The sequence below is a fragment of the Leucopleurus acutus genome (genome assembly GCF_964270905.1).
Source record: "Leucopleurus acutus genome assembly, chromosome: X".
In the NCBI taxonomy this organism is placed as follows: Eukaryota; Metazoa; Chordata; class Mammalia; order Artiodactyla; family Delphinidae; genus Leucopleurus; species Leucopleurus acutus.
Window position 1 is genome coordinate 97,843,742 of NC_139148.1, and position 16,689 is coordinate 97,860,430.

The 16,689-nt window shown below is 42.9% G+C and overlaps 1 protein-coding gene across 1 annotated transcript in view; it reads right to left on the reverse strand.

Moving 5' to 3' along the window:
• Nucleotides 1-6,735, reverse strand: part of LHFPL1 (LHFPL tetraspan subfamily member 1) — a gene marked incomplete at its 3' end in the record, with an annotated part of 43,281 nt that extends 36,546 nt beyond the window's left edge. The window contains exon 1 of the mRNA XM_082864340.1: nucleotides 6,287-6,735. Within this exon, the coding sequence (XP_082720466.1) occupies nucleotides 6,287-6,668 (382 nt within the window). The 5' untranslated portion in view covers nucleotides 6,669-6,735. The remainder of the gene's footprint in view (nucleotides 1-6,286) is intronic.
• Nucleotides 6,736-16,689: the final 9,954 nt, after the last annotated feature.

Below are 16,689 nucleotides of genomic sequence, written 5' to 3' on the forward strand. Positions count from 1 at the left end.
AACTTTCATTCAGCTTGAAGCATGTAACATTAGGACCTTCCATGGAGAAAATCATTAGTGCCTGTCTGGGTGTGTTGAATTCCATCTGCTTAACCAAAAAAAAAAAAAAAAAAAAGTCCAGAGTGGTAGTTCTCACTTGGGTTGGGGAAAGGGAACACATCAAAGTCACTGGAGAGATCTTCCAAAACATGCAGCCTTCCACCTGTTGCTGTGTATATCAGTATGGGAAAGAGGACTGGAGAGTTGGGTCCACATTTTTTAAGCACTCCATGTGATTCTGATACATTCCCTGATCTAGAAAGATTCTTGGCCTCCCTCAAGGAACCTGATCCAAGATCTTACACTTTTTCTTGCCAAGAGTTCCTTATATTTACTTCTCACTTATTTCTTCTTTGGTTAGCTCTCACTGAAGGTAGAGGATAATTCACAAGCATCTTGCATATGTATACACAGGGGAATGTAAATAATGACCTTGTTCTCAGGGACTGGGGGCCAGCTGGTTAGAAACCTCAGCATCCCCAGGGTTGAAATAATCTCCTGGCCAGATGTTTCCTTCACCGGTTAGAGGAGGGCATGAAGGTCCCAGTGGAAGGCTCTCTGGACCTACACTTGTCCAGCTGGATCAGCTGCAGGTGGAGCAAATGGGACCCAAGGGTCCCATCAGGTCACCTTGCTGAGTATGACTCAGGCCAGCAGCTCTTTATTTCTTCCTGTCTCTCCCACTTCCCACCACTCATCTCTGTGGGCAGCCGCCAAACGGGGGAACAAAAGTCAGGCAGGGGGAGGGAGTAGTTCTTAATGGATCCTCCATCTCTTCAGTGGTTTGGGGTCTGGCAGAGATAAACCAGACCTGAAAAAAAATGGCTCTTCCCCCTGATGTATTTTGGTTAATGCGCTAGCTGCCGAGAAGCAGCCAGGCCTGGAGCAACAAAATCAATTTCCCTCTGCTGAACAACAAGCTTAAACTTAACCCTCACAGCTCTTTCTCTTATGTCTTTTATCCACGGAGCTCAAAATGCTGTTCAGCCTTGGCTTTCTGCCACAGGCAAAGCCCATCTCTGAGGAGTGAGACACCAAGATCTCTGAAGAACCTTGGATAATGATTGTATGCCAAGGGGTGCCTAGAAAATATGATACATTCAAGCAGCCTTCACCATTCCTTCACATCTGATGCAACTTTGACAGGCACCAGTTTCTAAAAAGGAAATGAGAATGACACTTAGTTGGCTGGTATTACAGGTGGGGAAGCTGTATAAATTTAGCAATCTGTCCAATATCCCCAGGGATAACCCTTGTAGCACACCTTGGATCTTGATTCTTTCCATGAGTACTGTCAAATGGCATTTTATTCTTGAACTTTAATGACCCCCATCTAAGTGTAAACACTGTGACTACGTTCCTATGAGCAATGGTTGATGGGGAATATAAAATAGCAGAATCATATGAGATTAACATGATACTGATGTTTCTATTGCCACTGTATTATATCTGCTGCTCAATTAAAGCTCTCCCCCACTCAGTCCATGAGTGTCTAAATCTCCATTACCCACCCACATCTCCCTTCAACAATTTCCTTTGAGTTTCTGGACCTAGAAAGTGAGATCAACCAAAACGTATTATATGGAGAACCATAAACATTTTGTGAAAGTCTCACTCAAGCCTAAGATAGGAGGCAAGGTGGGTGTAGGAGCCAGTGTTAATGCTTGGAGTCAGATGGAGGCTATTGCTACTGACGTTTTGATTCCTAACAGTTAGTCCCTGTTCACCCTCTGCTGGAAATTCTTAGAAAAGCAAGTGAAGCTAAGTTATCACTCTCAAGTCAGAAGAGAAGAGAACTCAGGGTGCTAATACCTTTGAATGGAAGCCTGGGAAAAAAGCAAAGGATGTGAATGAACCCAGCTCTCACATGACCAACTTATCCCAAAATACACTAACATTGCCTTAACCATATGTTCATTCTTTCTACCATTACTGAATACCTGCTCTGTGCCAGGCACGGAACTGGGCTCTGGGGCTATAAATATGCGTTGTAAGGAGCACCCCTTTCACCTGCCAGCTAAGTGTCACTTCCTGAAATAATGTGCCCATAGAAGTACCGAACTAGCCATAGTAAGCCCAAGAATGCAGGTGAAAGGTGAGCCGACTTAAGGTTCATTTGTAATATCTGTGGAGCCCCCAAAGGGAGATAAAGTCATAGGCTTAACCAGCTTTAATAACTGGTTCTGTACCATGGTTTTGAAGCAGAAGAGAGAAATTAATCCAATGACTTTCCAATGTGGCCAGAAAATCATTAGTAGCTAAAGAGTGGGATTATTCAGAGATAAGGGAGGTTAGAATGTGAATTCAAATAGGAGAAAAACCATATGATCATCTCAATAGATGCAGAGAAAGCTTTTGACAAAATTCAACACCGATTTATGATAAAAACCCTGCAGAAAGTAGGCATAGAGGGAACTTCCTCAACATAATAAAGGCCATATATGACAAACCCACAGCCAACATCGTCCTCAATGGTGAAAAACTGAAACCATTTCCACTAAGATCAGGAACAAGACAAGGTTGCCCACTCTCAACACTCCTATTCAACATAGTTTTGGAAGTTTTAGCCACAGCAATCAGAGAAGAAAAGGAAATAAAAGGAATCCAAATCGGAAAAGAAGAAGTAAAACTGTCACTGTTTGCAGATGACATGATACTATACATAGAGAATCCTAAGGATGCTACCAGAAAACTACTAGAGCTAATCAATGAATTTGGTAAAATAGCAGGATACAAAATTAATGCACAGAAATCTCTGGCATTCCTATACACTAATGATGAAAAATCTGAAAGTGAAATTAAGAAAACACTCCCATTTACCACTGCAACAAAAAGAATAAAATATCTAGGAATAAACCTACCTAGGGAGACAAAAGACCTGTATGCAGAAAATTATAAGACACTGATGAAAGAAATTAGAGATGATACAAATAGATGGAGAGATATACCATGTTCTTGGATTGGAAGAATCAACATTGTGAAAATGACTATAGTACACAAAGCAATCTACAGATTCAATGCAATCCCTATCAAACTACCACTGGCATTTTTCACAGAATGAGGACAAAAAATTTCACAATTTGTATGGAAACACAAAAGACCCCGAATAGCCAAAGTAATCTTGAGAACAAAAAATGGAGCTGGAGGAATCAGGCTCCCTGACTTTGGACTATACTACAAAGCTACAGTAATCAAGACAGTATGGTACTGGCACAAAGACAGAAATATAGATCAAAGGAACAGGATCGAAAGCCCAGAGATAAACCCATGCACATATGGTCACCTTATCTTTGATAAAGGAGGCAGGAATGTACAGTGGAGAAAGGACAGCCTCTTCAATAAGTGGTGCTGGGAAAACTGGACAGGTACATGTAAAAGTATGAGATTAGATCACTCCCTAACACTATACACAAAAATAAGCTCAAAATGGGTTAAAGACCTAAATGTAAGGGCAGAAACTATCAAACTCTTAGAGGAAAACAGAGGCAGAACACTCTATGACATAAATCACAACAAGATCCTTTTTGACCCACCTCCTAGAGAAATGGAAATAAAACCAAAAATAAACAAATGGGACCTAATGAAACTTAAAAGCTTTTGCACAGCAAAGGAAACCATAAACAAGACCAAAAGACAACCCTCAGAATGGGATAAAATATTTGCAAATGAAGCCACTGACAAAGGATTGATCTCCAAAATTTACAAGCAGCTCATGTGGCTCAATAACAAAAAAACAAACAACCCAATCCAAAAATGGGCAGAAGACCTAAATAGACACTTCTCCAAGGAAGATATGCAGATTGCCAACAAACACATGAAAAAATGATCAACATCATTAATCATTAGAGAAATGCAAATCAAAACTACAGTGAGATATCATCTCACACCGGTCTGAATGGCCATCATCAAAAAAACTAGACAAAATAAATGCTGGAGAGGATGTGGAGAAAAGGGAACACTCTTGTACTGTTGGTGGGAATGTGAATTGGTACAGCCACTATGGAGAACAGTATGGAGGGTCCTTAAAAAACTACAAATAGAACTACCATATGACCCAGCAATCCCACTACTGGGCATATACCCTGAGAAAACCATAATTCAAAAAAAGTCATGTACCAAAATGTTTATTGCAGCTCTATTTACAAGAGCCAGGAGCTGGAAGCAACTTAAGTGTCCATCATCGGATGAATGGATAAAGAAGATGTGACACATATATACAATGGAGTATTACTCAGCCATAAAAAGAAACAAAATTGAGTTATTTGTAGTGAGGTGGATGGACCTAGAGTCTGTCATACAGAGTGAAGTAAGTCAGAAAGAGAAAGACAAATACCGTATGCTAACACATATATATGGAATCTAAGAAAAAAATTGTCATGAATAACCTATGGGTAAGATGGGAATAAAGACACAGACCTACTAGAGACTGGACTTGAGGATATGGGGAGGGGGAAGGGTAAGCTGGGACAAAGTGAGAGAGTGGCATGGACATATATACACTACCAAACGTAAAATAGATAGCTAGTGGGAAGCAGCCACATAGTAAAGGGAGATCAGCTCAGTGCTTTGTGACCACCTAGAGGGGTGGGATAGGGAGGGTGGGAGGGAGGGAGATGCAAGAGGGAAGAGATATGGGGACATCTGTATGTGTATAACTGAGTCTCTTTGTTATAAAGCAGAAACTAACACACCATTGTAAAGCAATTTTACTCCAATAAAGATGTAAAGAACAAAAAACAAAACAAACTTTGCATAATGAGTCTAAGGAAAGAGGGAAAGAAAACATCACCTTAACTGGCACAGCAAAGAGAATCTGGTGCTTTTCCTAAGAAGGCCAGGAAATCATGATACCTTAGCTCAGTGTTTCTCAACCTTGGCACCACTGACATTTGGGACCAGATACTTCTTTGTTTTGGGGAGTGGTCAGCTGTCTTGTTCTTGTGCATTGTGGGATATTTAACAGCAACCGTCACCTTTATCCACTGATTGTCAGTAGCACCCTCCCCAATTTTTGATAACCAAAAACATGTCAAAGACCTTACCAAATGTCCCCTGGTGGGGGATGAGGTATGTAAGAAATCAGCTCCTGTTGAGAAGCACTGTCTTAGCTCATCACTAACGTCTCACCCCAAGGCCACATAAATGCAGTCATTGGAGAGAAGAAAGAAAATTAGGATCTGGGTTATCTTGCCAATGAACAAATTTAAGGAAAGAAAGGAAGTGAACAAGAGAGAGGTCACTGTCATTTACTTACAGCCACAGGGCAACTTAGTGAAAGAGCCAGAAGTGGGATCCAAGTTTCCTGGCTCCAGGCACCCACACTGTGCTGCTAATGGAGGTGACAGTGATAATGAATAATGATTCTACAACTTTAGGAACAACAGCAACAAACTTCAGCAATAGGTTCTACCAGCGCTTTTTTCCACTGCCCCAACTAGGTGTAAAACATAGCTCACATATTCACACACACATTTGCCTGTCTGTCTTAAACTTGCTTTTTCTTCTCCGTTCAGATTAAACTGCTCTCCTTGCTTTCCTACAGTCTGCCATTTTTGCATTTTGCTCTTTCCTAGCCCATCCACACACTGCCAGCATCCAGGTCTCCTGCATTAAATTTAGAGGGAGGCTGAATGAGGGAAAAGCTAAGTAGGGTGCGTCAGGGCCATAGGAAACCTGGATAGTCTGTTAATGGCTACTAGACAGGGCTAGCCTTAGATGCTGTCAAATAAGCAGTCACCTGAAGTCTGCCTGGTACCTAGCATTTCACTATTAGAGATGTATTTTTTGGTGAGGACTGTACATTAAATTCTTATTAGTAATTAACACCTGGGTGTATGTGTCTATCAGATCACTGTCCTCTGAGATAACTACCAGAGATCAGGGATCTTAGAGGTCAAGTTTATTTTGGAGCAGTAATACTAGAGTATAAGTTGCTGCCCCTGGAAAGCAGACCTGGATAATATTCTTCAATGGGCACTCTGCAGGGAGAAGAAGGTGATGAAAATCAGGGCTAAAAAAACCAGATATCAACTCTGCCTACTAGCCAATCTTGCTGAGAATAAAACCCTGATGTAGATTGCACTTTGGGGAGTCCCAGGCTAGGTGTTTCAAACGAGTCCCCATTCATAGCCCTAGAGATGGACAAAGGGGAGAAGCTGAGAGTGGATTTCCCCATGAGACAACATCCCCACTACCCACACCCCTGCAAAGCTCCCCAACCTACCCAATCCCAGCAACACCGTCTTACCTCCCACGAACTGTGCGGCTCCCATGCAACGTCCCATCATTCTGGAGATGAGTTCCTCCATGCAGCAGCCTAGAACAGCAGCCAGTGCCACCAGGAGCAGTAGAGCACAGCCGGCACCTGTCACTACTGTGCACATCTGCCAGGCCAGGCTTGGGATGGCATTGAAGCTGGCATAGCGCCCACACTCTTCCACCATGATCAGACTCTGCCCCTCTCCCCTCACAGGGTAGTTGCACCTCCGGAATGTGCTGAATGACACTGGCTTCCCCAGCTGGGATCCAAAGAGCCAGTAAGGCAGGAAGTAACTGGTAGAACTGGCCACAGCGGTAACAAGGGACAGGAAGGCCCAGAGGGTCCCCGCCAGGGTCAGGCTGCTCCGCATGGTCCCAGGTTTCTCTGCGGGGATGGGGAGATGAGTTGGGTCACAGCACCAAATGTAGAAAGTTATCATGTAGGCTCCATTGGCCTAGTTTTCATCTGCCTGGCCAGTCCTGGGGCTCAGTCATGTGCTTCTTGGCCCTTACTTCTGGATAAGATTATTGTCTCAAGGACCATTTGGGTCCCTATGGGATTCTGCTCTCCAGCACTTTTCCCATCTTCCCTTCCTTCCGCCTGATTCAGAGTTCTATGGTCTCTAGGCTGCCATGGAAGAAGCGTAGAACTGAATTAGTGACTGTTCTGCCCACTCCAATGCAGCCTGAGCAGACAGCTTTTAGCTCTTGACATCCAGCATGGAACAAGTGACAGGAGGGAAGTCTGAATCAAACTAAGGCTCTCTGGAGAGCCCCCAACTTCTGGTGGAATGGCCTTGTTGACCTGAAGGCCTGGAAGGAGGCAATATCTCAAGAAGGCCAGGAACCAAGTTGTTTTCAGAGAGTTAAGAAAGAAGGAAGATAACTCACAGGGCCTGCCTCTACTCCAAGGGAGAAGAGGGAAGGAGAGTTCACCATGGAGTTAGAGGATGTGCCCATTTGACCTTGGTAGGATGTCCAGGAGAGCATTAATGTGGGCTTTCACAGTACTACATCAACTAGGTTAAAATGGGTAAACAAAATAAGGGGTGCCTAGTCTCATACCCTTTGCTTATCACTGAGTGAGCACTGTTCAGTCACTTTTTCCCAAAATCAAAATGGGAGGCACCTTTCCAACCAGTGAGGGCTGTCTAACACTAGGTTATCTACTAAGAAAACCTGCCTGGTCCTTTGCTGAATGAAGTTAAGAAAGCATCTCATCTCTCTGAAATGGATCAGGTACCCCCTGCCTGGCATCAGGAACATAGATCTATAGCTGTAAGGGCCTTTCAAGGTGGCTTTTGGAACAAGTCATCTCAGATTCAAGACAGTGAGAGTCTTTTTAGATCTAATCTCCTCAGCCCAGCTCACAGATGGTTTTCACAGACCCCTCTGTCAAAAATCCACCATTTCCCTCCCAACTCCATTAATCTGCCATTGCTTTCTGGCCTGTTTCTCAATGAGGGCAGCCAGAGACCACACTGAAGCTTGCTGACAGCACTGTGAACATCTCCAGCAAGCAGACGGTGGAGTTTGTTTCAGACACTTCTCCATGATTCATCACCACTGCGTAAAGTTACAGGTGGTGGGAGAGGGGTTCAGCAGTGGGGGACTGAATGCACGGGAATTACAGGAACTGGCTATATTGCCAGTTTGGGACATTGTCAGGAGCAAGCAGCAGTTGTACTCAGGGTCTCAAGGACCTTGTCCAGCCATGAGCTCTGTCATAACCATCATCAAACAGTACCTGGCACAGAGCGGGCACTGCAATCCATATTTGTTTAATGAAACCCATTTTATAGAAGCATCCAATTTCCAGGCTGGCAGGGATCTTAATGAATCACCTAATTCAACCTTCTTGTTTTACGTATGGGGGAATACACCCTTGTAAAGGGGGAAATAATTTTCCCCAAGTCGCAGAGTAAGTTAGCAAGCAGCCACACTGGAATAAGAAACCCAATGTGCAGATTCCTAGATCAGTACTTTTGTACTACACAGAGCTAATCACCCCCCTGCCCTATCACTTTACAGATGGAAATACGGAGAGGAAATGATTTACTCAAGGGTAAAGAACTAGTGAAGTACACTGGCCGGACTAGAGCCCAGTTATTTGATTCTTAGTATAATGCTCTTTTTTCACTCCACCACAATTCCCCTCCTGATACATACGTATTGTGTGCTATGTGTTTCGTGCAGGAAGGGAGCAGAGATCATAAATTGCAGGTGCTTACTTTGGAATGTTAGGGCTTTGGGAAGAGAGTGCCCTGAGCTGGGCCCCAGGGAATGAGGCTTTATGCCTGGGAGTGGAGGGAATGAGAGAAAGATGTGATGAGGGATTGAAAGCCAACAGGAGGAGAAGTGGAACTAGTTTTGAGTAATTGCTGTTAGAAAGCAGGTACGCTTGGATGCAATGAGGCAATGCCTCTGCTTGCTATATTAGAGCATGTAAGATTATGGAAAATGCAAGCAGCCCTCTTTTATGAACTTACTTCTTCGTGAAGAAGCCCAGGCCAGAGGATGAGAGGAAACAAGCTGATGAACAGCTGCTGGCTGTAGCATCATATTCCCTTCCAAGTCCATTATTTCATGTGCTCTGCCCAAAAATCTTCTTAGGTTGGTAAGAAAGGTATGAATAGTACCCCCAGTTTACAAATGAGCAAATTGAGGGTCAGAAAGCTAAGTGACTTGCCCAAGGTTACACAGTGATTCAATGGGAGAGCCATAATTTCCCACTTCTCCTTCATCTGCAATTTTCCCCCATATTCTTCCTCATCACCCCAAAACTGTTTCAATGAAAAGCCTCCGTGGTTTCCCACCCATGATGCCAAAACTGTTTAAGGATGGCAAAAGAATTAGAGGGGAAGGACAGGGAAGGTAGGAGGAAGGCCACTTTCTCTAAGCAGCATGTAACCGTTAGGACCCGGGTATTCACTGTTTCAAGTTTGTAGTCAGAACTAACCCCATATGTCCCCCACAAATGTCATCACCTTGAGATCAGAAGTACGAGTATGACAGCCAGTAGAAGGGCAGAGAGCTTAAGGCAGAGAAAGGGACCATATCAGTGAGTGGTACCTACAACTATACTAAAATAGGAGGGGGCCTTCTGACATAAGGTTATCACCATCTGTGACAAAGCAGGATGTTTAAAAAACTACAAGACTGCCAACCACTGTTACCATAATTTCATTAAAAAAAAATGGCATTTCGAAGCCAAGAGGTAGGAAGTCAGGATTACAAAATTCCTTTTAAATAAAATAGGTTTAGCTTTAGAAAAACTCATTGGCCTTCAGAATTTAAATACTTTCAACTTCAGGAAAAACTCATTGTCCTTATTTCATTTAGAATGAGGGTGTCCAACCATGCTAGTTCACTTGGGACTGAAGGATGTGGGACTGTCAAGGATGAAACTAGGAAAGTCCCAAACTTGGATGGGTTAGTCATTCTCTTTAGGACTAGAAGTGTGGAGAGCCAGCACTGTCCATGGACAGCATGTTGAGAATCACTGCCACAGATAATTTTCTCATGTTATCTCTCCAGGACCTAAACAATATAAAGTTAAAAGTGACCATGGAATTAAATAATGGAGAGATGAAATCTTTATATTTTGAAGGTAAACCTTTCTGAATCATAGGCTTGACTTCATGTAGACAAGAGAGGTCAGGAATCCAGTTGCTCAATATTTTCTGTTCACAAAATAAGCCCCAGCCCAGCTTCACCTGTGGCCAGATAAGGAGGCAATGGGCCATGTGGAGTCTGCGTGTACATTGCTACATGTTCACATGTACAGACAGGGAAGTGCATTCACGCAAATGCTTTGAGTTACTGCACCACCTGCAATGGAGTAACCTCCCTTCATGACAGCCCTCCAAAGCAATCCAAGTTCATTCCCAGGGGCTATCCAAGTCTCTTTACATTCACATTAATAAAAGTTACACACAATGCTATACTTCACTCTATCTTTATTCCTCTTGTGTATTTCATGTAGCAATCGCTTTTTTTCCCTGTCCTGGAATGCCTAGCCACAGAGCCACACTGGATTTCAGAAACCAAGAACTCACCCTGGTGCTCCTGCTAAGTGGTCCAGTAACCAGGTATTGATAGGATTGCTATTGACCCCCTCTCTTTGGTTACATGGTCCCTCACCCTTAGTTGCTCTATCTCATAAATGGGTCACATGCCTGTTTCTGAGAGCAGTTGTATGAGATGCAGTGAGTCTGGCTAGAAAGTTATAACGACCAGGGTGGAAGTATGAGGTCTGTTCTAAATTTGTTGTTTTTACTAAAGACTAGTGGTAAAGATACAGTGGTCATTCTAACACAGACTCATGGATAGAGGTCATTTCAACCTGTAAGATGCAGGAAACCCACCTAAGCCATACATGTCAAACAGTTATCTATATTGCTTTCAAAGAACTCTAGAGAAGAGAACTCTACAATTTTTCTCAGTAGCTTGATAATTCTCACTGTCAATAAATCATTTGTTACATCTCATTTTAAACCGTTTTCTAGTGCAACTTAAGGCCAATTCCTTTGGTCGGGGCCTCAGAGGGAATAGAGAATAGCTTGGCCACTGTCCTCCAGACGAGAGCCCTTCATCAACACAGATTAATTCAGATTGCTGGTAGCTTACCTTTAGACTTTTTCTCCCCAAATGAGCACTCCACATCTCCCTGTGGTGTCTCGTTGCCAAGACTGTAATCATTTGTTCTCACCTTTTCACTCCCATGTGTACCTACTCATATGTGGGCACGCACTTAGTATCAGTGAAACTGGAAACATTGCTCTTATATTTTTCTTGGTGGAGAAAAACAAACCAAATTCTTCCAATACCTTACCTCCTCCCCAGTCCCCACAGAAAAAGACTCAAATCCTTTTGTTCCACTCAAGCTTGTCATACAATTTCTGGGTTAAGGACAGTGCTATCTTGGCTAACAGGGTCCAGGTAAAGAAGCCAACGAGTTAATGACCAGAATATGAAGTGGTCAGAAAGGGAGTCTCTGACTTGCATCTGCTGAGGAAAATGTGACTGCAACACTACCGGTTTTGGACTGCTTTGTGAAGAGCAGCTCTGTTGGCAAAGGAATATGAACGGACTTTCGCCTCATGCCCCTAGACTGTGCGCATAGCCTACCTGCCAACCCTTTTACAGATACATCATGCTCAGTGTTGAGACTTTAGGAAATAAGCAATATGCACAGGCATATGGTTCCAGTGGGTAAATAGAGTCCTACTCCAGAGAAATGTCTTGCCATTGTATCAAATTGGATATATAAGCAACCTGACCATTCTAGATCTTTCTGCTTCAGACACAGCCTCAAAAAGAATCTACGACCACTTCCCAAACATTTCTCTCTTTATTTTCTGCCACCTGAGTTCCCCAGAAGTTTCTCCTCCTCTGTACGTCTCCACAATGGGAGTGTCTCCAGGTTCTCCTGTGCCTGAAATCATCTCATGATTTATCTACTCCCAGAACTTTGTTTCCCATTTGCATCCCGGTGACTTGAAGAAGACCTCACTTTTTGTAAGCTTTATTGAGGTATAACTGATATATGAAAACTTGTACATATTCAATGTATACATCTCTCTGAGTTTGGACATATGCCTACATCTGTAACACCATCACCACAGTCAAGGTATTAAATATATTCATAAACTTCAAAAAGTTCCTTGTATTGTTTTGTGGGTTTGTGTGTGTGCTAAGAACACTTAACATGAGATCTATCCTCATAATGAATTTTGAAGTGCATATTGTTAACTATAGGTACAAAGTTGTACAGAAGATCTCTAGAAGTTATTCGTGTAGCATAATTGAAATGTAAACCTATTGAGAAACAACTCCTCATTCCCCCTCCCTCCAGCCCCTGGCACCCACCATTCTACTCTATGCTTAAGAAGACCTTGCTTTCAGTCTAAGTCTTGTCTGTCAAATCCTCAGCTTTCTTGCTTGCTGATGGTCTTTCTAAGCCTTCTCCCTCCTTCCATCCTCTTTTAGTCTGGGGTAGAAAGACTAGCAAAACTAGCTGTGTTGGGTTTGTTTATTTATTTATTTGCATTGCTCCATCCTGAGGTGAAGATGTCCACAAGCAGGTAAGGCACGAGGAGGCAGGAAGCCAGGGAGTGAGTGCAGAGACAGGACCAACCAAGTCATCAACAACCTAGAAGGCCAATTCTAAATAATCAAGTTGGCCAGGCAGAGACAGAGAGAGCCCATAAAAAGAACCTCCATGTCAAGTCCTGGGCTATTCCCCTTCTCCTGGGTCTGAGGTTAGAAAGGTGGGAATTGGAATGATTTCCCTAAATTTCATATGAGCTTCTCCCTTCTTTGTAAATTAAAAAAAAAATACTGCTCACTGAGCTCTCTGTCTTGTCTTCTGCTTTGGAAAGTGGCATATCAATTAGAGATCTTCACCCCAGTTCTTATTCTGGCTGGAACGATGCCACCACCTTTAGTGAGCAATTGATTGGCTAGGAGTCCTATCTCACTACTCCGACCAGCCTGCTCTGGCAAGACACTGTTAAGTCCTATCAACAATGGACTAACTGGTAAAGCATTTCCTCACACGCTTAGGTTCATAGCCCCAGGCCTGCTATTGTTGCCCAGGAGTCCCTCTACCCATGGCCTCAATAGTGAATAAAATGCCACCATAGCCAACCTCCCCCATTCAGTGAATCTGGCCAGTGTAGGAAGAAGGTGGGCTGAAGGCTTCTCCTCTCACTTCAGCAGACATGAGAGGCAGCCTGGCATATGAAGGGTGCTTTTCAAAATGGGGTCCCTAACGCCTCTGCATCAGAATCACCTTCGATGCTTGTCCAAAATGCAGACTGTGACACCCTTTTAGGATTCACTGAATTAAATTTTATGGGATTTGCATTTTTCAAAAATCCTCAATTGATTCTGATGGAAATTAATGATTGAGAAATACTCTTTTAATGGACAAGAGTCCAGATTTTAGAATCCAGATCTGGGATAGGGTCCTAAGGTCTGCCCCTTGCAGGTTATATGAACTTGAAAGGATCAATTAAAACCTCTGAGTTTTAGTTTCATCTATAAAATGGAGATGATGGAACATAAAGTTCAAGTGAAGTAACATCTGTGCTATGTATACCTAACACCAGGATAGGTGCTCATTCCCCCACCTATCAGAGAAGACTCCATTCTCCCAAAGTAATAGAGAAGACTCAAAGTCACCCAAGAAGTAGAATATCATACCTCTCCCCTTTCTCTGCTAACCAGTCTTTCAGTGATTTCTCCTCACCCCTAGACTTCTTTCTGTTTTCTGTTTCCCACCACAAAACAGAATCATTTGGCCCAGTGTTCCTTTCAAGAATGGATTTATAGTTAAACTATTTCAGGTTTTTCTGGAAATCGTCATGCTTTGGCACACAGTAGGAACTCAAATATTTACTGAGCTAATGCAATCTTTTATTTCCAGCCCAATTCACTTTAACATCTGCATTTCAGTTTAACCCCAGCACCCCATTTTAGTACCATAACCCCAATTTAGGCAAGTCTAAGAGATCAACCCAGCATATCAGCAAACCCAATCCACTTTTATTTCAATAGATAGGTCAGAACAAAATCCTTCCCTCCACTCCCAGAGACATGGACTTCCTCTCCTCAAATTACCAACTCTCCTGGGGAAACCAACTAGCATTTAACCCTTAGGTCTTCACACCATGTCAGTATGAAATAGGAATTCAGCCCTGATTCCTCTTAGCCTCTGTGCAAACAACAGACTTGAGGAAGTAAAAATGCACCAGGCTGCCTTTGGGAAGAAAACAGATTCTCTGAGCTGTGAGATGAAAGGACAGGAAGCCTGAGAAAGGAAGGGGAGAAGGGGGGGTTGAGCAAGGGGAGAGCAAACAGTTTCTTATCCAGCTGTTTCAATTGCATTTGGCCCAAGTTGCAAATTTACCTTCTGACCACGAAGGCTGATTGACTTGTTTCCTCTCTTCGGACTCAAATCTGAGAAACAACTTCTCCTTACAGCTTGTCAGAAGGGGATGGGAATCCCAGCTGCTCTTTGCAGTGATGCCTGAAAATCTTGCTTTACCTTTGGGAGAGAGGGGCGGAGTCCAACCTAATGGGAATTAACTCCAAACACGCTGGAGGCTTCAAAGTCAGCCTCAGACATGCAGGTACTTGAAGTAGCTTAGCGGGCACTGAGTCCTCCACCTCCATCCTCACAGCTGCTAAGTTAGCTGTGTGTGAGTGTGTGAGTGTGTGTGTGTGTGCCTGCCCACACTTGAACTGCATATCTATCTCACTTCCTCACCTGTTACCCAAATGCCTGCTGAGGAATAGAGGTTCTCCCTAACTTCCAAAGCCCTAAATAATCTCACCATGTATATTAGGTAGCACCTAATGTGGCTGGAAACAACTCAGAAGACACATGCCTGAAGGGAGTAAGACAGAATAACCTCTTTTTCCCAAACTGATTTCCACTATGTGATAGGGAATGTGCTCCCACAGAGCAACCTATGGCTCAAAGATATGACAAGTTTACATTTCAGAAACTTAAAATCACACATGGAAAAAGCTTAACAATACCTTTAAAAAATAACAGTACTACCAAAAGTCAGTGTCTAACTTATCCCAAAGCACCAATAACTGTTTTTGTGTTTGAGAAAAGAGCTGAGAAGACTGGAGATTAATGGAGCTTTGCCTAACACTCTGCTCCAACCTGATGTCATCTCTCCCACCTATAATGTCCCTGGCACTCCATATTTATTTTGGTAAACGTATTACCTTCTACCTTGTATTAGTTTTTTGCATATATGTCTCATTTTGCCTCTGAGTTGCCTTGTGAACAGGGAACTTTGCTGAACAAAGTGAGTTAGAAGAAGGAATGGTAGTTAACTTAACTTAATAGAGCATACTAGATTGATCCAAAACATCTTCGCTTCCATAATGGTCCACTTGCCTTCTCAGAATGCAGTGAAGGTTATCAGGCTTGTTATCTAGCATTTAGTGGTAACAATTCAAAATATGAGAGTAAATGAACCAGCAGTTTAGCACATTCATTGTACCCTGATAATTTAATACAGTTGCTGAAGTTTTTTCCTGCAGGCATCCTCTCTTTTATCAGTGATAAAGCCTTATATTCTTCTATGCCTACTTTCCATCAGTAGTTTCTAACCATTTTTTTCTGCCCCAACACACTGATAAACCACATTCCCATCTGTAATAATGGCTTACTATGTCCTTTTCTGGGGGAGGAAGAGATGACCCCATAGGTGGAATGTCAGACGTTCAGCAATATAAGCTCCCGATATAAGTTTTATAATCTCCCTGATCGTGTCCCCTTAAAAACGATGGCTTCAGATATAGGGATATATAAAAAGAAATGCTACGGGCTTCCCTGGTGGCGCAGTGGTTGAGAGTTCGCCTGCCGATGCAGGGGACACGGGTTCATGCCCTGGTCCGCGAAAATCCCACATGCCGCGGAGCGGCTGGGCCCGTGAACCGTGGCCGCCGAGCCTGCGCGTCCGGAACCTGAGCTCCGCAGCGGGAGAGGCCACAACAGTGAGAGGCCCGCGTACCGCAAAAGAAAAAAAAAAAAAGTAGAAATGCTAGACCCTCTGTCATTAAAAATAAGTCAGTATTAACAGACACATAATAACTGTGTGTGAAACATGGATGAAAATTTTGTCATCAGAAAGATAGTGATTCCACTCTATGCACTGATAAATATTGCCTTTTGCTTAGTGGCTACACTTGACATTTGGGTAACTGACTCCTATTTGCAACTCTAAGAGCTCATTTTTACTTACCTCTTCTTATCCTCTTTTCCCTGTGCCTCCAGTTTCCTTAAGTAAATACTATGGAAACTGAAATGTATGCTAAATAATGATCAAATTTATTGGATAAAGTTTTGCTTTCTGTTAATTTAACAGTTGATAGTGGTCTCAGAAAAAAATTGCTGGTATCTTGTGGCTCTTGATATATTTTCATCTAAAAATGCTTTTCAGCCCTGCTTCCAGAAGATCATATGGGAAGGATTGAGAAGGGAACACTTCTTGTTATTTATTTAAGGGATAGGATGATATATAATATTTTAATAATGCTAAAATAGGCATTGGTCAAGGACCCAGGGAATACCTACATTCTGCTTTTGATCAGTATGGAATAAGAGATCCTGCAAAGACAAGATATGGTGATAGGTGATTCTGATACATATCCCCACCTCCCACTCCTAGTTCGCAAAACACTGCTCTATACAGTAGAATTTCCCAAGCAAAATCAACACTCCCACGACATTTTGCAGTCTAGACAAGGGGTCAGCAAGCCAGAGCCTGTGCTATGCACCAAATCCAATAGGCTGCCTGTTTTTATAGTTTTATTGGCATAGAGCCACAACTTATTCATTTATGTACCATCTATGGCTGTTTT